The 22,359-nt window shown below is 38.3% G+C and overlaps 1 protein-coding gene across 1 annotated transcript; it reads right to left on the reverse strand.

Moving 5' to 3' along the window:
• Positions 1-1,171: 1,171 nt before the first annotated feature.
• Positions 1,172-21,589, reverse strand: ASRGL1 (asparaginase and isoaspartyl peptidase 1; the record flags this gene model as incomplete). Its single annotated transcript, XM_081997632.1, has 6 exons — positions 21,400-21,589; positions 15,812-15,954; positions 10,634-10,788; positions 6,323-6,441; positions 4,321-4,431; positions 1,172-1,407 (listed from the first exon to the last, which is right to left on the reverse strand). Exons 1-6 carry the CDS (start codon positions 21,584-21,586, stop codon positions 1,172-1,174), a joined length of 951 nt encoding a protein of 316 aa, XP_081853758.1. The 5' UTR covers positions 21,587-21,589.
• Between the last annotated feature and the right edge of the window lie 770 nt (positions 21,590-22,359).

Consider the following 22,359-nt stretch of genomic DNA (forward strand, 5'->3'; position numbering starts at 1 on the left):
GGGAACATTCCACAGTATGATGGCATGCAATTATAACATACAAATCTGTCTGCAGAGGAAATCTAGTCACCAGCTAAAATCCATAAAATTATTACAGTTTTAACACAAAAAAAAATGTAGTTAAGTCAGAAAAAAGGAAAAAGATATTTTGCTCTTTTAAAAATACAAAATCTTAAAAAACGGCATTGTAGGTGATGCACAACGTCAATTTTTTTTAAAAAAAAAAACCTCTCCAGCAAACATTTCAGACTTCACACAAGAAGCTTGTTAAGAGGCAGTTTTATTTCTTTTAGTGCAGCTTGCTTTTATCACTTGATTTTAGAGAATTATTCTTCCAATTAATCATCATCTCTCTGTCTCATGTTTAGACTTAAAAAAGTGCCTATCACCTTTGTATTTGAGTAGCAAAGATTGCTGTTTTATTTATTGAAATCATGACCTTCTTTATTACTATCCCAGATATTAAGTCAATTATATGCATCCTGTTAACTAGCTACATGTACTTCGAAATATTGTAGCCTACCTCATTGTGGTCTCCATTTTTTAATTGTAGGTTCAATGCCAATGAATGGAATAAGATCAGACTCCTTAATAAAGCATCACATTTCCCATCTCCGGAGAAAAGTTATTTTCTTTACTTCATTATTATTTCCCCTGACAGTTACCTCAAGCTTGTGACACTGACATAGTCTTAACTCTTCACTGCTGTTTGGTGGTATTCTCATTGACAGCCCTTTGTTATCATGGGATAACTGCTCAAAAGACTCTGGAGAGCAATGCAATTTTCAAAATTCAGTTTTTAATTAATAGGTATTCATCTCTCAAACCATCCTGGCAGCAGTCTCTGAGAATGGGCATGGAAAGGAGTTCTTCTGAAACTCACGCTCCCTTTAATGTAGGGTTAAGGTATGCTAACCAAGAAACCTACTGACCATTCTCTTTCTTATCTAGGAAAGGAGAATCTCCTGACTTCCCGAAGGTATTAATAAACACTATACATATATCCATGACCACCAAAGAATTATGTCCGGATTTCATTTTGACTGTAAATGTGGCAATGCCTGTGAATCAATCAAAAGAGTACAGATCTTTCAGAAAGATGAAATCAATTGTCATCCTCCAGCAAAAATTGGAGATCTTCATTCTTCCTCAGTCGATGTTTTTTTCATTCTCAGAAACCCTCACTTGCATCTGAAAGTGCTTCATCAACAGATTTTGTATGCCTCTCCCCAGCATAGATCCCATAATGCAGCTGGTCATCCTTGACAGTGGCCCAGGACATCTGCTTGGTCGAGAACCTTGCTGCCCACTCTCCTGAATTGCTAACAACAATGACACCCCCCAGCCCTCCAACTCGTGTCTTCATGTAGTCTAAGGCAGTGTCAGCAGCCATCTCTGGTGACATTCCTGAGAAGAAAAACAAGATAACTTCATGGTATGTCTTGAAATAAGTTTTAAAATTCCCTTTAAGTTTCACCCCTCCCCATGAAGCCAGCCAAATCCAATTTCTCCTTCAACTAAATTGGCAAGAAATTTCCGTTGTAGCAAAAGAAGTGTTTATAGGAAGGCTCTGGGCAGTTGCAAATAACTGCTAAGGTATGGTGCTGCTATGGTATGGTGCTGCTACAACAACAGGATTTAAATAGCTTCAGATTGTAATTCAGTTTCAGTGTTTGATAGAGACTAACTCATCAACTCTATGTTCAAGAGACAGCACTTCTTATGCCACTCTTTGAAGGGAAAAATGCCAGTCTGCAAGCTCTCCATCAAAGGTTTATCATAAGCTAGATCTAAAGCATTTGCAATTTGAAAAAAAACACATTAAAACAATAAAAAATTTCAGTCATCATCTATTTTCCAAGTCCCCTGGCTGCAATGGAGCTCAAAGCACGTACTTCACATTGTCATAATTTCTCAAAAGCAGGCATTGTTGTTACTCTTCCTGAAACTTCTGAAAGTATCTGAAATGGCCTCAAGTTGTGCCAGGGGAGTTTAGATTGGATATTAGGAAAAACTTCTTTACTGAAAGAGTGGTCAAGCTGGCTGAACAGGCTGCCCAGAGAAGTGGTAGAGTCACCATCACTGGAGGTGTCCAAAAAACGTGTAGACGTGGCACTTCGGGACATGGTTTAGTGGGGTGATGGTGTTGGGTTGACAGTTGGACTTCATGATCTTAGAGGTCTTTTCCAACCTTAATGATTCTATGATTCTATCAGGCAAGATGAGGACTCAATGTACTAGACAGCAGAGAAAGGACAAGCAAAGCAACTTTATCTTTTCATTACACTTAATTCATATTAACAGGAAAATTTTTTAAATAAATCAAAGTTAATGTGTACATCATACACACAGGCCTGTAATAGCTGCAGAGTATTTGTTCACTACAAGTTTGAATATATATTCAGGAATGCAGTTGGCTTGGCCTAATTCTTCTAAGATATATACCATCAGTAATGTTATGCAGCTTAGGCTGCAGAACAAAAACTGACCTTCATGCCTTCCCTGCAAATTTTGAGTTAAAACCAAACAAAACCGGCAGAGTCAGAATTATTCACAGCACTGGTGACTGACAGGATAAAGCTCCTTTCTCTGACGTTACGGGTGACACTGTGACTATTCAAGTCAGTGGCACTGACTTCAAAGGGTCAGTATTTCACTCTTTGATTTTTCATCAAGACAACAGCTGCCACTGTAAGACAGAGATTCCAACAGCTGTTAAGGCTGGCAAAGCAACTCCTGAAACATGAAAGTAAATTTTGCAGCATTGGTCCAAAAGATATTTACTATGTGAATTACTGAATAGCTGAACAGAATTATGAAGGAGCTCTACAGTTTTTCTTAAATATGCAACTTCAGTTGACTGTTCAAGGAATTAAAAAGTTATAGTAACTTGAGAGTTTGCTTTCAGCACCTTCATGGAAACATGGCGGGGGGGTGGGAGCGGAAGTCTACTGCTAACATATTTTCCTGGCAGCTGAGTTGTACTTCTGGGCAGGATGAATGAAGGTAGAGCAAGCACGGGCAGGGTGAATAAGTGCAAACCAATTAAACATGCACACACATGGGCTCGTTTTCTTTTTTCTTTTTCTAAAAAGATTTTTAATTTGAGCCTCATTTGCCTTTCATACTGATTTATCACAAGATAACCAGATAACTGCTATCAATGCACAGGTTTTGCAATGCAGTTAACTTCAGGCCAGAGAAGAAACTGGTTTACACAGTTTAGACTGAATAGAGCTTAGGTGGCCATTCACAAATTGAATGGCTAGGTGCATAATACAGAGAGTAAGGGGAGATCATAATGTGTACAGAGCTTTGGGAAATAACCTGTAGCTTGTATTTTATCCTGAAACTATCACATGAGCCAAGAGATTTGCAGAGAAATGCACCCATTATATGCAAACAGCTCTATAAAGCATAAAAAAAAATATTCTCAGCTGTTACTTTTATCTCTACTTATCGCTTCTCCAATGAAAATGTAAATTGAAAGTTCTCCAACTATTTCCAGTTCAACTGATCTCAAAGCAACTTACACTGTACTGCTCAAAAGCTATGGCTCTCTAAATATAGTGGTGATATCTATATTAATGGTTCTTCAACTGCATGCAATACAAGTATGTTGTCTGTCTATGCTTACAGGCTGTAATATAATCAAGGGTTTAGATGACACACTAACTCATGAAGGTAAAGTTCCCAAGGGTCACCCACAGTCAGATTATATTACAGTCACGTAAGACATACTGTGTCAGCTGTTTACCACATACCCACCCAGTCAGTTTAGCACATATTCCAAAACAAAATGAAAATTTAAATCACAGTTAAAATGTCTTAAAAGCATTGCTGTTGCTATAATCAGAGTTGTTAAAATAAAGACCATTACAGTTTATTAGATAGGTGATATTCTATGCTTTCTTATTTTAGTTCTGATTATCTATCTCTAGCCCTCCCCTACTGCTTCCTTAAAAATAACTTGGTTTCACTCATTTTCCATTTCTTTGTTCATAAAATTTTAGTTTAAAATTGAAAAAAAAAAAGAGAACTTCAGTTAAACAAAGCAGACAATAATGTCTTTCAATGTACATTGATCTAAAGCATGATTAAACATCAAGCAGCATAAATATTTCTGTCCACGTAAGGCTATTTTAGCTTTATTAATACTTCAGCGCTTTCTTTTGTTTTTAAAGACAGGTGACCCATCCACGCTGCTGGGAGCAACTCTTCTGACAACTGTTCTAGGATGATAGCACATAAACTGAAACCCATCATTAGGCAATGTTTCCTATCCTCATTATTTCAGCTTACAGGAAGTTTGGAATATACCTTGCTCCATGTGATAGAGGATCAGTCGGGCTAAGACCACTTTCATAATGCTCTCCCCATGTCCTGTGGTTGATGTGGCACCAGAACGGTTATCAGCATACCCTCCACTTCCTTTTCAGAGAGGGGAAAAAAAAAGGTGGCAATATTCTGTAATACAATTTACAAGCTCTGCATTGTTCAAAAAGTACCGAACATTTCTTCCTAAAGGTCCGGCAGTTCTGTGCATTTCTGGGAGCAAAACGTCATTAACTAACTTCTTTCTCATTTCTGCCTCAGTTTGAAAAGTAAAATATATGATCAACAACAGCTGGATGAAATCAGTTGCCAAGTTATGACAGCTAGAAGACTGCTTGTGGCACGAGAAGCAGGAGCAGGCCAACACTCCATAGGGACAGGCAAAAATATTTTCCAGAACAGCAAGGGATGGTATATTTGGGATCAGCAAGGTAGCCATGGCTAGGTCACACAACATTATCAACTAAGAAGATATGAAGGAAGATCTTGTGGGGACATTTGTGAATTGACCAAAGTTTGAAGGGATCTTATCTGCAAGAGCAAAAGCAGATAAGAGATTTTAAGCGCCTGCGCTCTAGTGAAGCATCACAAAGCGCCCTGAAGAATCTTGCAAGTCCTCACCACAAGCAGTGTTTCTTCTGTTGAACTCCTACCCTCCCACCCCTTTTGCTTCCCTCCCATCCTTGTTTTGCTGGCACATTCCACACCCTGTTCTCCACCAAGCTTCTGCTTGCTCAACACTGATGTTTGTAGCACATCTCCTAAGAAAAATATTTCCCAGGAGCTGGGGAGGAGCATACCACAGCATTACAAAAAAGGCACTGGGGGAAAGAGGCATAGAAAAGCAATGAAAGTTTCTTCCCTTCTGTACTGTCTTTGTCAGATCAGACCCTCTCAACAGACCCCAATTTACACGTGGAAGAACACTGCCACAATCAGTCTGTCAAAGCCCCCTTTCAAAAGGCTCTAACATTTAAAAGGACAGCTAGCATTTCTGTATCCAATCCTGCAGATGTCTAGTAAGAGCAAAAGTTGCAAGCAATACCCTCCACAGTGCCCAGTTTCACTTGTCCTTCACAGATGTGTTCCATACTATAGGAGCCCTGAATATGATCTATGTAAGAGAAGGGTATTTACAGTCAGAACGCCAGATGAAAATCACAGTCAAAATGCAGACTGTGATTGGTATCAAAATATTAGCAACTTTGGGTGTGAGAAAAAGTTAGTATTAGTTCTATAACAATCATGTACTGCCAACAGCAATCCTATTTGAGTTTGGAACACATTTTACTAAAAATAATTATTTTCCAAGTCCCAATTGTATGGTAGAACCCTAAAGCAATCAAATGGCAAGTCTGTCCCATGAGAGGAAGAAGTCTGAGGAAAGGATTTCAAGTGTCTCTTTATACTTGGATAAGAGATCTCTTAAAATATTTCCTCTGTTCCACACTGCAACTATTAGCTCTGAGGCAGTCTTATCAGGGCTCTCTAAGAACAGGAATTTACTCAAAGTTGCCATTCATTTTACAATTCTGGCTCAATGATACAATGAACACTAATTACAACTACACCTACTTCTTTAAGTATCAAGAAAGCAGCGCCTTAGTATGGAGCAGGCTACATTTTTGACTTAGCTGTAAGCATGCATGTACAAAAGGAAAGCTTTATTAGAATGAACAGAAAGGAAACACAGGAAAAAAAAAGTTAGCATTCAAGAAAGGACAGAAAAAACAAATTCTAATCCCCATGTTCCAGACGCAAAAGCATTGGATGATTGTGATAGCACCACACCTCTACCCCTAATGCCTACTTGCACTCTCCATGTTGTGTTAAGGAGTTCTGATACATTTGAGTGTTAGACCTCCATTTCAGATGTACTGATATTTATGTTTCATTTCACTAATAAATGGAGAATGTGTGTGATACTTTTTTTTTTTTAAATGAGATACCTTCAAAAAAACGAGAGGCAAAACCCCACACCTCATACCTATGCATGCTGTGTCACCAACACGGCCAATCAGTTTATTGGAGAGTCCACCAGTGGATGTTGCACAAGCTACATTTCCTTCACTGTCTGTAGCAACAGCACCGACTGTTCCAAGGTCTCTGCCAAGAAAAACAGTTCACAAAATTAGGCAGAATTAAAGCATACCTGCCAAAGCATGTTTCATTTATTTTCTAGGTAGCTTTAAAAAAGATTACCACAAAAAAATTACTGTTCATCATAAAGCTATTTTCTACCATGCTTCTCATTACAAAAATAATGAGCAATATGCAACAATTCCCACAGCTTTTTATTTAATAGAATAGAAAACACTCTTGATTTTTTTTTAATCTCCCCCATGACTCGTTTACCTTCATAGCATGGAAACTTTGATTTGGGGAGGAAAAAGCCCATAAAACAAAAACAGGGCAGAAATATTTCTAGCCATCATAGTTCTGGAGTAGTTTGTTGGCTGTGAGACCTGACACACAACTTCCCCCTAAGCAGCAACTCAAAGACACAAGAATTGTCTCCACTGTCTCAATGGAAGATTAACCAGAATTATTAATGACAACGCACATAAACAAGTGAATACAGAAAAGGAGAGTAATGTTATGAATGCACTGAATCATTTCCTTCCGGTTCCTCCTCTTTCCTCCTCCTTATTCCCCTAAATGTTTGAATGCCACAAAAAAAAAAAAAAAAAAAAAAAAGAAAAAAGTTATTTTTGTGCCTTTCAACTAGTATTGTTCACAACACATCATTAATACATATTTTCATCTTTGTATTTTGTAGCTGAGCAATCTTGAGGGTTAAGTCAGTTGGCAAGTAGAATCTGTTGAAACCGCACATCAGCTTAAAAATCTTCATGCACTGAAGAAAACAGAAGTCTCAACTACTCCTCGTTTCTTCAGCACAGGAAAGTCAGATATAATAGGCTGCTGAACACATACAAGGCTATTGTAACTTACCGTAACAGTTGCTGCACTGAGAAGCAAGACAGTATTGAGAAGCAACAGTTTAAGCGTACACATATTCCAATCTTAGCAATTCACGTAGCAACATAAACCAGTTTATATAAAAAAAAATCTAAATCCCTCCACACAGGATAAGAATTTGTACCACTCCTTCATGGAACTGCCCAACAGGTGGCTTGAACAGGAATACCTTTGGAAGTTGCCTGCACACTGGTGAGGGTCTCTCTGTAACCACCTAAAATCTGAGCTAATTAAGTCAGACAGAGCCTTTGTGTACCATGAAACCCACAGTCCCAACTTCCAGTTCCCTCCTTATGTAAAATAGCATACGTAAAAATATCATACTGTCAGTCCCTAAACTTCATTCACAGCAATTCAGAGTTGACTGATGAATCACAGGCTCTGACATTATGTGGAGACAGACCTCATCTCAAACTGGTATGATGGTGCAGATGGGCTTCCCACCCATCCATCTGTTACAAATGATTTGCTGAAAAGAATATTGGTAAATTCAGCACTCCCTTGCACACCCATGTGGCACACTTCAACCAACTAAAGTTAGACGCTCTAGAGAAATTAAGGAAGATGCATACAGATGTACATTTTCCTAGGTATGTATTTACCTTAAGCAACTCTGAGAATAATGAGAATACACAGATCACATATGCAGCAGCTCTCTGTTCAGGTACAAGAGCTCAATCAGTGATAAATAACAAAGTGAATGTATCCGACATAACCTTATCTGCGGTAGAACAAACAGACAACTGCACTCTATTTCTTACTGTCCCTTTAAACTTTTTTATTGCTTCAGTGTCACATGTTTTCTTTGTTCATCTTCAGAACAAAGGCAAAGAAGATATAAACAACCTGGTGCACAGCTAGTTGACTCAGAAACATTACCAAGGCAGGCAAAACTGTCCAAGCAGAGATTCCATATTACAATCATCTATCGTTAGTTAGTGATAGTAGTAAGAATCTCAACAAGTACCTGTAGTATACCAGAAGATGCTATTAGTAGTAATGATTTTGTTCAATCAAGAATTATTCCTATATACAGCACATACTGTGATACAGAATGGATGACTGGGATTTGTTCATTCCCTTTTGTCTAAATCTTTCATTCTCCAGTACCCATGAAGTTATGTGTACTTTTCCATTCCCATTCAACTAATAAAGCATCTGCTATTTTATCTCCTAGTACTGCATCAGATGTAGGGTTTTCTGTCAAATGCTGTCAGGGTCCCTTTAGTTAATACCTCTTTGAGTTACTCTTGCGCTGTGTTTCACAGAGGGACTAGTAGCCCATCTACTACCTTATACCCAGACTCAACCCCCTTTCTGCGGGGTTCTCAGGCAATCTCTAGCAATTCTTGGCAAAGGTATGGTCAGAATCTTTGGAGTGAGAGACTGAAAATAAGACAAACCACATCTTATTCTCAGCAAAATGTGTACAAGATGCCATGTTGTACGTGCAATGGTATCATAGGCTTTTAACATAAATGAATGCAGGCTTCAAACCAGCAGAAGAGAAAGGTCTCTCTTCTGGAGACACCAAACTCTGCTTGGAAAGCTGTTAACCCCCAAGGTTTCCATCATTAATAGGACCAGAGGCCTGGAAGTAAAGTACACAGCAACCTTCAAATTCCCAGTATGATCTGGTATTATGTTACCTCTGACTAGTACTATTTCACCTTCTGCCTGTTTGCCTCAGGCAAGTTTCTGCATAATCACTGTGGACATAACACAGAAAAAGAACATTCCACATGCCATACAGGAACAAATGGGCTTCCATTAAAAAAAGACCTGTTTTCAACTTTGTGAATTAGTGCTGATGGTTTGGGCACTGGTTGTCACAAAAAGAACGGTGTGGCTAAGACAACAAAAAGTCTTGAGCCCTTCAGAAATGCACAACCCTTCTATTATCATATATTTCAGAACAAGACAATGCTGAAATTGAAGATGCCTAACAGTGTTATACGAAAAAAAAAAAAATTAAGCAGTTATAAAGAATGAATGGAGACTCAGATGCCCTGCCATTCCAACTTACATATTCAGGACACCAAGTGGCAGTAGGGACTACGTCACCCTCAAAATGCTTTGTAGTGAATTATATCACACAGTCCTTGAATAGACCATGGATCAAAAGAAAACTTCTGTTGGATACAAGATGAACTATGACTGAGACCTTATGGTCAAGGAACAACTTCACTTCGTTTACAAGGCCATATTTACACTTGCCTCATGAATTTCTTTTTCCTTCTAGCAATTTACTGAAAGTAACATATAGCTTGTAGTTTATAGCCTCATTTCATGGATTTCTGTGAAGAAAGTTTCTCCTTTTCTCCACAGAAGAAATTTTCTCCTTTTGATCTTCAGCTCTGCTTCTCTCATTACTACTGTTTCACAGAACAGGTGAACAACATGTAATACCGTGTTTATGTAATGTAATACAGTGTCTGCCTATGCCACAACCACTGATGTACAAAGGGAAGCTCAAAACAATTTCGTATTTATGTTGACTGCACCGGCATAAAGAACATTTTTGACACCCGACAGTTTTCCTTCCTCTCCTGTCCACCTTACCTTCCTCTCTACTTTATAGGAGATTTCCTTATTTTTCAAGTGAGTTTCACTTTACCATTGTGCAATACCATCTAGTAGCACCTCTTTTCACACCCACCACTAAACTGAACTTCTTGGTCAAGTTTTTCATTCCTATCTACAACAAGCAACAGCCATAATCAGCACTTAGGAGTTACTGGTCAAAATCTTATGTCATTTAACTACCTAATCCAGTCTAAAGGCAAATCTGATCATCTACTTAACCAAGATCAGCTTTAATAATATTTTTCATGGACTTGTTTTAAAATGTGGACTGGGGATTTTTTTAAAGTCACACGGCCTCTTTGGAAAAGAACTATGCACAGTGATGCCTGCTGCTTGTTAAAGCTGCTCTATGCACTTCCATAACTAGTGATTTTAAGAGCGATAACAAGTTCTAACTTTGTCCTCCACTAATGCCACAAAACCTATGCTATGTCAAAGTGACCCACAATCTTCTTAAGCATCAACAAATTTGTTAAAGTTTGTTCCAGACACTTACACTTGAGCAAATTCATTGAAATTTTTTTTCATTTTTCATCACTTCCACTGAGGACATATGTGAAGACTATCAAACCATGTAACACTCAGAACTGAAGTATTCTCAAGTCTGAATACAGGCCTTCAAGCTTTGGGTTTTTTTTGTTTGGTTGGGGTTTTTTGTTTGTTTTAAACTGATAGCACAAATTAAATTACCTGAGTTTAAGAAGAAAAAAATATTATACAAAAACCCTACTTCTGAAACTCTTCAGGGTTGGAATCTGGCTCAAGGTTCTTCTTCCATCTCTCCTGGGATCTCTCAGTTATGAGTTTCTCCCCTGGAGTCTCAGGAATACCCATGGCCTGAGCAAACAGGTACGCACCACGGTCAGTCAGCAGCATATGCTTCGTCTGCAGAAGACAGACAAGAGATACATTAACAATTCTTATTTTATATTGTACTGAGCAGTTTTGTATAATTATCCATTATTTTTAGAAGTATCCACACAAAGAAAATTCCAAATTTTATTTTTGAACTTTTTAGATTTCTATACCTATATGCTCTTCCATTAGCTAAAAAAAATTTCAGCTCGCTGAAACACAGATACAAACTTTCATCATTAGTAGAAAAGAATTGCATTTATCTATTTAATAGTTATTATAATGGGAAAAGAAAAACTGGTAAATTTGCTCTTTTGCATGCAACTTCTTTGTGTTGTTTCCAGTCAATCACCAAATCATTACTTAACTAACTGTTTTGTCCAGTTAACTAAGAGATCTAGAAGGAATTTACTCAGAAGGAAAGAATGGTAAATAAATTCCTGTTCTGCTTGAAGGTATTACATCCCATAAGAGTAAAATAACCCAAAAATGTAAATATCATACACTAAAGTGTTTCTTAGTATCAGCTGAACCATTTTTTTTTAAATAGTTCCTTCAACTAGCTGCTACTCTTAGACCCAGAATTTCAAATTTAAGAACAGAATATTGTTCTCCCAGGTTTGACAAAAAAATATTTGCTCTAACAACATTTGCAGAAGTTCTATTTCGATTCCTTCATTTAGCAAAGCACTTAGACCAGATTTTAAGTCAACAACCTTAGTTAATTCCATACTTCAAACTCTGTACAGCTTGGTTAATTCCTATTTTAAAGAAACTTGCCAGATAAACTTGTTTCATGAATCCTTATACTTTAATAGGAGCTCTAAAATCGGATTTTTTTTTTTAATTAAATCTGTGTCCAAAAATAAGCACCAACTTCTTGAACCACTACATGGCTGCTAATTGCTCATCAGAGTCCCAGGCAATTTTTGGAGTGGTGGTCTGTCTATACAGTATGGAGTCATTTCAGAGCACAGCAGCTAACTTCAAGCAAGATTTTATGTCATGTAGCAGCACAGCCCAAAGGTACCAAAAGGCAGAGGTCCAAAAAGTAGAACCACATGCTACTGGACGCAGCAGGCCTGCAGAGCCAAGCAGGAGACCACAGTGGCACATCGCCTGCTCTCAGCCTGAAGCGAGGATGACAGAAGTTGGCTATTTCTGTGTCATGCCGCATTCTGTTGGACACGTACAGTCTCAAAACCTCAGACTTTAAGATGATGCAAACCATCAGCTTCTGTTGATTTCTAAAGCAATGACAAGCAATCGCTACCATGACCAACCCATAGCCCCCTCTTCCCAAGCCACAGACAGTGAGCATTCCTTCAGCCTATTACAGACTCTGCACTAACCCCTTCAGCTGCTTACACAAGCAGGAAGCAACTACGCTCCGGAAACATTCCTGAATCATCATTCAGACATGTGGTGGCCCTGACACCAAACATCTTTGAGAATTTAAATGTCCTTCCACTGTCAAATTAAGTCCTGAGTTCATAAGAGTATTCCTTTAGGGAACAAGAGTACAGGTTACAAGGAAGAAGTCCTCTACACATGTGAAAGAGTGGACAGTAGGCTTACATGCTGAGTGATGTTACCCGACAATAAAAGACCTACCTATTTCTAACAAAGCTGAAGTGTTCTTCCCACCTGAAAGGGAACTTCTTTGGGCAACACTGCCCCCCTCTGCCACTGCCACTGAACCGCCAGAAACACACGATCCAGTAACTGAAACGGTTTTGGTTTTTAGTTGGGGTTTTTTTGGTTTTATTTTTAGGGAAGACATCGAACTTTTGGCTTTATCTGTATCAGAAGGCTGTCCCCTCCATCACTTGCTTTCTCCAGCAATTAAGACTCTATATCATCCTTTAAATAAGTTAAAAAAATTAACTTTTATTGTAAAAATGGAAGTTATATCTTAAAACTTTTTCAAAGGGTTCCCTCTCATATGATTCTGATAACATATCCACCTTCCTGAGCTGCACAAACAAGAAATACTTGCGTACAGAGAAATAAGCTTCTATGATAGGTTTTGGTTTGGTTTTTTGCAGACCTCACCAAAAAGAAGGTATCTTCAAAAGAATTTGATTTGTTTTTCTCTTTAATATATCTTGTTGATCAAAAGAACTGGCAGAATATTGCCAAACAACCCAAAAGCATATTTTTCTGTCTCCTCCTTCTTCTACAGTTTCAAGAATATGTTTGCTAACTTTCTTAAGTGCCTAATTTTTCTGGGACAGATTTATATAAAGTAATCCAAAAGTATAAACAAAATAAATAAAGGGTTCCAGAGATCTTACTAACAAACAACAAATGCTGGCAAGTTTAGTTAATTTCATGGGAAGCACAGAAGAGAAAATCCCCCAAATTTCTGCAGCTGGCTGCACTGTTCTTCATTTAACAATCCTGGCAGTGTGTAGAGAACAGGAAAATTTTTCACCTTTGCTCTGAGAAGTCTATGTTCTAAGCTGAATTCTCCTTTGTCTAATGTAAAGGGCTGGATGATATAGTAGGGGAAAACATATACACAATTCGCATATACCAATGAATCAGTGCTCTGATGTTCATGAGATGGCCATCTAATGAAGTGTTGGAGATGTGGGGGATTATATGCACCACTGGAAAAAAAAAGGCATTCCAATGTATCACTCTATTTTTGTTCACTACAAAAAGGAATAATTCAACAGGAATTTAACTGCTTTCTCAAGGATTTGTTGAACTAATTAGTTAACATACTAAAAGCCTTCCATCTCTAGAGGCTGCTGTGTTCAACAGCATAGCAAATCACGAACAGAAATTATTCTGGTGCCCTCCTTTCTTCTATCCCATGAATATGGACAAGTTTGAGCCCAGTGAGAATGAGACAGCACACAGGATAAATGTCCGCAACAACGATCTAGAAGAGCTACTCTGGCCACCAGATGGAGCCCATATTGTTCGGTAATAGGAATGGAAATACAGAAAATTATAAGCAGGTGGGGAGGGTGTTTTTTTTTTTATTTTGGGGAGCTGCATGTTTCAAAATTTCTTAAGGTAGTGAGGCATCTCAAAACCACTGGGAAATAAGCATCCTAATGTGCTTAGGACCCCAGGAAAACTACAGCCTTATTACCCATGGGTCACAAAGTTAAAAATATTTTTAATTATCCACAGTAAAACAAAACAAAATACCCTCTGAAAATTACTGTGAAATAGCCTGTGTTTGTGTCCCAAAAGTCCTGTCCAGGATGAAGAGAAAAGAAACATCAGTTGGTATTCCCATTTACAATACCTGATGGAGCAGCAGCAGAAACTCATCTCAAGATGTATCAAGCAACATTTACATTTGACCTTTGTCATCTACACAGAATTTTTTTTCATCTGGACAAAGGGTAATACACTGTACCACAAAATTTCATGGGTTTAGGGCTACACCGTTATACTTGGTCCTGTACAGTTGGATTTTATGATTTCCTTTTGAATTTAGCCTCAACATTTTTGAACACCAGAAGCACCACATAATGATGAGAAAGACCTTATAATAGACAAGCCAGACAATGGAGAATTTTTGTTTGTTTTGTTTTTTAAAAAATACTTTGGAAAGTTATGTTCTCAAAAATCAACAATATTGTTTTGACTTTATTCTTGTTGACTTAAAAGGATTTTGTCAGGGAGAAGACAAACAAAAAAACCAGTGATTCGGGAAGATGAACTGAAGAATGAGCATTAAAAGAAATTATCTACAGAAAAGAAATAATAAAATACTACTTTCCCCCCAACATGCTAGAAGACATTTCTCCCCCAACCCTCTACCTGCATTCTCAAATTTTGGAAAATTTGGTCTCGTGAAGCTGTCTACCAGCTATACTTATTTATTTGTTCTAACTAAATGACAGAATAAATCCCGTATGAAGGATCAAAAAGCTTATTCATCACAAGTTTTAACACTGTTTTCTAGTAGACATACATTTCACTAAAGTATTCAAATACTTTAATATGTATAAATATATTATAATAAATACTTAAAAATATATTAAATACTTTCATGAAAAGTTCTGATTTTAAAAGCAGAACTATCCTCCAATTAAGGGCAAAAATAATTCCTGTCTTCTTTGGACACTCTTGAGGACAAATTACATTTCAGTCATCCTTATAGATCACCAAATGAGGTTTTGTTTCCTCAAAAGTCACTTCAAAAGGTTAAAGAAACATAAATCCTCTTTGTTTTTGCAAAAATGAACTCTTTTCAACAATGGGGCAGCTGCACTAGCAGGATGAAAAATGTAAACTCCAAATACGGTGCAAACCTTTTGATAACTGTCACAGTCTAGTAATGGTAAAACAGATGCAGATATCACACAAAGGACCTACTCCATCCTGAACCATACCAGTTGCACCATTTCTGAAAAACATGAGAAGTCTGCTGTGGCAGACATTAGAAGGATCTCTTAGTGGAGTAAGGTGGGATTGATTTTACATAGAAGGTCAAGTAATAATCATTCTGCTGCCCTGATTAAGTCTGATTCTCTTGGAAAATCTGTCACCATCATAATGCTAATGTTGGAAGACCACAACTTTGCACTAAGGCTACCATCTAATGAGGCCACAATGGACAAGGCCACCTAGAACAACGTAAGGCTGTGCTACATGGCCAAACACGACATTGCAGAGTCAACAGTATGTTATACAACTTTAATCTTGCAAGATCAAGCAGAAGACTCTGTGGCAGCATAAAAACTCTTCAAAAAACAAGTGAACAAAGCACCCCCTAAAAATCTTCAACACCAGCTGTGGAGCTACAAAATATTGCCATGTATAGGCCAATTTATCCTCATCTTCCAACTGCATGGCAGAACTTACGTTTCCTTAGAATGCTATTTTTAATAAACACCATTCAAAAACCCTTAAAATAAAAGTTCTTCATGGTTCTGACCATAGTTTCCAAACACTACCATCTATTTCTCCTTTCTTTCCTGCTTTAAAGCACTACACAAACATCATCATTGAGGTGTATCAATACACTGGATGAAGTTCTAAGGGGAAAAACACTTCATACTCAAGTACATATTCAGCATACCTTCTCCATGACAAATCGAGCAAGTTTGATTGGGTTTGCTATACATTTAACTGCAGATACTGCTCCAGAGTCTAAATTTTTTCCATCCATGATAATGGCATCCATTTCTACTTCACCTTTTTCATTTAGAACAGATCCAAAGCCTAAAGACCAAAAAAAAAAAAAAAAAAAAAAGTCAGTGAGGAAAGAAAAAGAGGAAAGTCATTAAGAGTTAACCATCAGGTTATTCAATTATTATATCTCATCAAGCAAACTTTCCCAGTTTGTTGTCTGACTTATTGAAAGTATCTCCTGAATACAAACAAAACAGCAGAAACACTGCTGAGTATAACCACAAAATCCAACCATTAACAGAAGTCTCACAGGATACAACATCTACTTTAAAAGTGAGTTTTATTTTTATAAGATGAAAAACACACTTCCGATCCCATCCAAAGTGATATACTAGGTATGGAAGTTAAAATGACAAACAATCATGAACAGAATTCTTTATCCTCCAGATCACTTCAAGTGCACATACAACTATTTTACCTTTACAGTTCTTACAATAGTGTAGTGTTCAATCCTATCAACAGATTAACGTCACATAGCATTCCAAGAAACTGCCAAATTGATGGAGCAGAATAAAGGTGTCAACTCACTAGTGTAACAAAAGCTTGAAATAACCAGTTCTTCACTACCAAATGAAAACAGTTGATGAAGGAATTGAAAAACAAAAAAATCAAGTAATAAAATGTTGGGTAGTTATTTTCTTCTATAATTATCGGTGTTATCACTAACCTAATTGAAAACTAATGAGATACAAAATGAGACAATGCAAATAGTTTTTTTTTTTTTTAACAACGCCAATAACTGTATCACAGGGGAATAATTGGTTGTAAGTCATCAATTCCACAAGCCTTGCTGGTAAGGATGGAGAAAACTAAATTTAAAAAGAAGTAAAAAAAACCAAAACACAACATGGCAGACTTACAGAGTAGCTGAGGTAGAACGACTTGAACATTGTACAGAAGTTTTTTTAAACCATTTTTTTTTTTATTTCTGTTAAACCAACATTAAAGCAGGTCAGAAACCACTGTTAATACTTGTTGACATAAGACTTCTATACCAATGTACTTCAGACCTGAAATACATGAAGTTAAATCCCCTGTTAAGGAGGCAACAAAATCCTGTAATCGCCTCCCTGTAATGTCCAAAACTCCCCCTGCCACACACAATATGGCCCCAAAGAGTTATTTTTTGCCCACTTCTGATTGCATAAGCTATTCCAGAGTTCAGTCCTGCATCACTCACAACGTGCTAATTTCTAGACTACACTGATCTGTGGAAAGCTTATAAGTAACTTCCTTGTGCCACTCGCGTTAACATCATTCTTCCAGCTTCTCCTTTATGCTGCTTTGTTTTCTTAGATAAGCCCTGCCATACTCTTTTGGTTTCCTTTGACAAGGCAGTATCGCTAGCAAATGATGACGGAACTCCCACTAGAACTAGGGTAACCCCTTCTCAACTATCAGTGACCAGAACCATGGTTCAGGGGAAGCTCTATCAGCCTCCTTCATCACTGCATTAATTATATCCTATGTCTACTGGACACCTCTCACGCGATACATTTTAGAATTTTCTAAAATTTCCTGAGCAGAAAACAGTTCTGGACAGTTCCTGCAGTCAAAGGCAGTGTCCTATAAAAGCCTCCTTTTACGGTCAGTGGAGACAGGTGCCACCTAAGAATAATTCATTCCACTTGACTTAGAAAGCTGTACAACCATCCTTTCTCATTCCACTAACCACCGTACACAATGCCAAAGTTAGGTACTTCAGGTTATCTGAGGTAGGATGAATCCTTCTTCCTGTGGTTACAGACTGCCTTTTCACCTGCCTTCCAGCACGAAGGGAACTACCACGATGGTAGGGACTACCTGCCTCTGAGGCCATGGTATCCGTTGGCAGCAGCACTGAAAAAAAGTTTGGCTCACTTGTGAAGCAAAGGGCAGGGGAAAAAACCAGAGAGAGAACAGAAGACAGGAAGTCTAAGGGGACACAAATAACGAACATGTCTGACATTAGCCAAATCACAACAGGGGTACTGAGAAGAATACTCCAATTCCTTCCAGCTACAGACAGATCTGTCCCCTTGTCTTGCAAAGGCTGAGGAGGAAAGAGTATGCAAGGATCACTATAATGACAGCTCTTATATTCTGAGTATTCACATCAAGCTATTTAATACTACTAGTCAAAGATCACGTGAAGGAAGCGTAACCAAGGCCACTTCCTCATCACAAGCAGAATTTGATGACTTCATTATGCTGCACAAGTCACTAAAATGGCAGTTTTAGACAATGGTATAGCTTCTGAGCCCTTCCACCAAGCCCACATCAAGATGCATATACACAGCATGGCTAAACCTTATTGTTCAAAAAACGACATGACTTGATTGTTATGCACATTCTTCCCAATATTTAGTGTTGTCTCCTAGCAATGTCTGTGTTTTCCTAGAACATATCACAGTAAAGCTGATTTTTTGTTTACAAAGATACATACCACACGGTGAGTTTTAAACAGCCACTCCAATCAGGGCCCTCTTCACATAGCTTTCAGCTCATTTTTTGCCAGCTACTGAGAGCAGCTGTATCTAATGAGTGTTAATACAATTAGAAGTATCTGTAAGTGATTAGCGGACTACTTTCCACTTAGATCAGCATAGTCAAACTTGAACAAGAGCTTAAGGCCCAAGTCCCATTTAAGCAAATTTTGCTAAAAATTGCTCATTTAATATACTACAAACAAGGTATAAATATTGCTAGAGCAAATTTAAGTAAACACCCTTAGGCAAAAAATAATTCAACATATATTTGAGTAAGGATAAATGTGACCTCGGACCATGAAAAAGTGTGTCACAAACACGTATTGCACTTTGTACATTAAGCAAAATGTCAAGTTATGACCGTATACCAGTCATTGGATACGGTAGAGTCTAAGACCCTATCCTCAAACAATATGATCATTTTGAGGAGCATGCACTGTTCACAGGTGTCTGTTCAATGACAGCACACTATGAGAGAGCATAGCTCAGAAAAAGCAGTATTAGGGACAAGATCCCACATAAAGGTTAAAAGAAAGCTTGTATGCAAAATACAGAATATTTTTAGTTATGGTATCCATTTATATTGGACAAGTATCTAAATGCTTCAGACTACTGTATACAAGCTAAATAAGTAAGCCTAAACAGAGCATTATAAAGTAAGCTTTCATCACGAAGAGTCACGCTGAGCTAAAATATTTCCCATCTAAATAATTTTGCTTTACAGAACCATCAGAACTAGTGTACAAGAATCCAAGAAAGTATGCAATTGTTTATGTGGAATGATTAAGAAAGAGATGTAAACAATCTTTAAACTGAAATTTATATTGAAGTTGCTTCCACATTAACATTTGACTCCCAATGTCAGGCAAACATCACTGCAGAGATGCTTCTCAAGAATTGGGATTTTTTTCCTGCCCTGAACGAGCTGTCATTTTTAAAATAGCAAACCTAAATTCTCTCACCAGAGAGATATTTTGAGCCATAACCCAGAAGCATAAAGAGAGCCAAAGGCCAAATAGATAGTGATTTCCAGCAGTGTTCCTCAGGGTTCAGTTCTAGGGCCAGTCCTGTTCCATATATTTACCACCAATCTGGATGCAGGAGTTGAATGCACCATTAGCAAGTGTGCTGACGATACCAAACTGGGAGGTGCTGTTGACTCCTGAGCAACAAGTTGCCTTGCAGAGGGATCTGGATAATGAATAACGGGATGAAATTTAACAATTCCAAATGCTGGATTCTTCACCTAGGATGGAGTAACGCTGGGCACAAGTATTAACTGGGAGAGGAGTGGATGGAAAGCAGCCCTGCAGAGAGGGATTTGGGGGTGCCGGTCGGCAGCAGGCTCAATCGGAGTCAGCCTGGCAGGCAAAAGGGCAAACTGCATCTGGGGTGCATCAAACACAGAGTAACTAGGCAGTCGAAAGAGGTGATTATCCTGCTGTATTCAGCGTTGGTGCGGCCCCAGCTTGAGTACTGTGTGCAGTACAATTTAAGAAGGATGTGAAGGTCCTCGAATGCATCCAGAAGAGGGCAGCAAAGCTGGTGAAAGGGCTGGAAGGAATGTCCTGTGAGGAGCAGATAAGGACTTGAGGCTTGCCTAGTTTGGAGAAAAGGAGGCTGAGGGGTGACCTCATTGCTCTCTACAGCTTCCTGAGGAGGGGAAATGGAGAGGGAGAAGCTGAGATCTTCTCCCTGGTATCCACTGATAGGACACCTGGGAATGGTTCAAAGCTGCATCACGGGAGGTTCAGACTTGACGTTAGGAAGCATTTCTTCACCAAGAGGGTGGCGAAACACTGGACCAAGCTTCCTAGAGAGGTGGTTGATGCCTCAAGCCTGTCAGTGTTTAAGAGGCATTTAGACAATGCCCTTAATAAAATGCTTTAACTTTTGGTCAGCCCTGAATTGGTCAGGCAGTAGGACTAGTTGATCATTGTAGATCCCTTCCAACTGAAATATTCTATTCTATTCTGGTGATTTACTCACTGGCTAGTGACTGATTTCACATAACATGTGAATAAAACTAGAAGTTAAATGGGAGAATGCTACTCTGGTGTTAATTATATAATAGCACACATCATACCTCTAAGTCTACTTCTTGATTTCAGCTTGAATCCTCTAAACATCAAGGCGTTCAACCCAAGTCAGTAACAAAACACTGAAAGTTTTATATTAATTAAAAGCTCTCCCAAATTCTCAATTACAAGGTGAGGAGGAACAAGAAAATCTCTGCAAACAAAGTGTGCACATAATTAATAGCTATGTTACCTAAAACACTGAACACTGACAGGTCTTTCTTTCCATGTTCATCCTGACATACCTTGGTGGTGGTGGGGAAATATTTTCACCGAAATTCATCAAAATAATAAATTTGAGGTCTTACAAAGAGGAGAAAAGTACTCAACTATTAACATTAATTAACATTTATCATTAGGAAACCCAGTTATGAACCCTTACTGTATAAATGCATGACTCATATGCCATTACTGCATTATTTCTGTAATATTATTTACAAAAGCACTAATTGCAAGCATTAATTAAGAGAAAAACACTTAAAATGCCCAAGAACAGTATTCTTCTGGCAATAGGTAAAGGTCCAGCGTTAAGGCTTAAACATTGCTGCAAGCTACATTCAACTGCCTTAAACATGAACATTAACTAAACATATCCTCCATTAAGAAGCCCACATCTTAAAACTGAATACACAGCACAGAAACAGGAAAAGATTTACAGAAAAGTAATACGGTACCACATGAATGAAATGGCAGGTACAAACCGCTGAAAAACGAGAAAAGAGTAACTCATCTGCTTAAGTGTACTCCCGAGAAACTACAGTACGTACCATGTTATTTTATTATACAGAGAAATAAACTATTTTGTGACACCAGTATCTACTCCACTGCAATAATTCAAAGAAAATGCAAGCCAGCATTTTCAGAAGCATCAGGGCAAAGCATTTGAAATACACAACGATTCTAAATCCATTTACTTCTTGAAAAATTACCTGCATTAAAATGAGGATCATCTTCCATTGATCGCACTGCCTCCTCAACTGCATCTAAGGCACTGCCTCCCTGTTTCAGGATACCATAACCTCGCAGCGCAGCTCTGACAACACCATCACGACTTCCATTTTCTCGTTCTTTAAAGATCCGGCCAGCTCCACCATGCACCACAATGACAGGCTTCATCCTGCCAAATTCCTCCCAAGGCTTTCAGCTGTGCACACAGGTTACTTGTAATCAGCCTACTTTGGAAAGAGGAGTCTTTAGCATGTGCTCTCTTCTACAAGGAGAGAGCTCTGTACATTAGTCAACAGATATGGTCAGTTTGACTGCAACCATTTTACCTTTCAGGAAGCTGAATACTCATGCAAAGGAACTCTGAATTCAAGTCTGCATTGGAGGAGGCCTCAGGCAACTTGGTACAACTCTGAGGTCAGCCCTGCTTTGAAAGCCCCTTCCAGCCTAAGCTATTCTATGATTTTATGATTTAGCATGAACCGTATCTGGTGATATTACAAGTTGCACAGAAAAAAAAAAGCCATCTGACAGACTCTTGATGCCACGAACTGCTAGTCATGTTAGGCAGGTAGCCTCATTGTTTAAAAATGATAATATAACCAGCGATAAAGAAAAGTGACTGACCTGACCTAACAGCCTAACCAACTCTACCACCTGGATTTCAAACCTCTGACCTCTTGCAAAACTTTGTACTTTGCACAGCAAAACAAGGCGTTCCAACAGTTTGTTGTTACTGCTCATGGCCTCCTGTGAGAAAAAAAAAAAGTGTTGCTACGCATTCTTGGTGAAGGCATTCACCTTTTTGTTTTCAGAAAAAGGCAAAGGAGAAGCAGCCTCATCTCCCATCAAAATCTAGGGTGCCTCACAGAGGAAATTCTCCACATGAACAGTTTCTCAGGGCCAGCTATTTTTGAAGGCTATGAAGAACAAAATCCAATAGC

The sequence above is a fragment of the Phaethon aethereus genome, assembly GCF_964289735.1.
Source record: "Phaethon aethereus genome assembly, chromosome: 3".
Classification (NCBI taxonomy): domain Eukaryota; kingdom Metazoa; phylum Chordata; class Aves; order Phaethontiformes; family Phaethontidae; genus Phaethon; species Phaethon aethereus.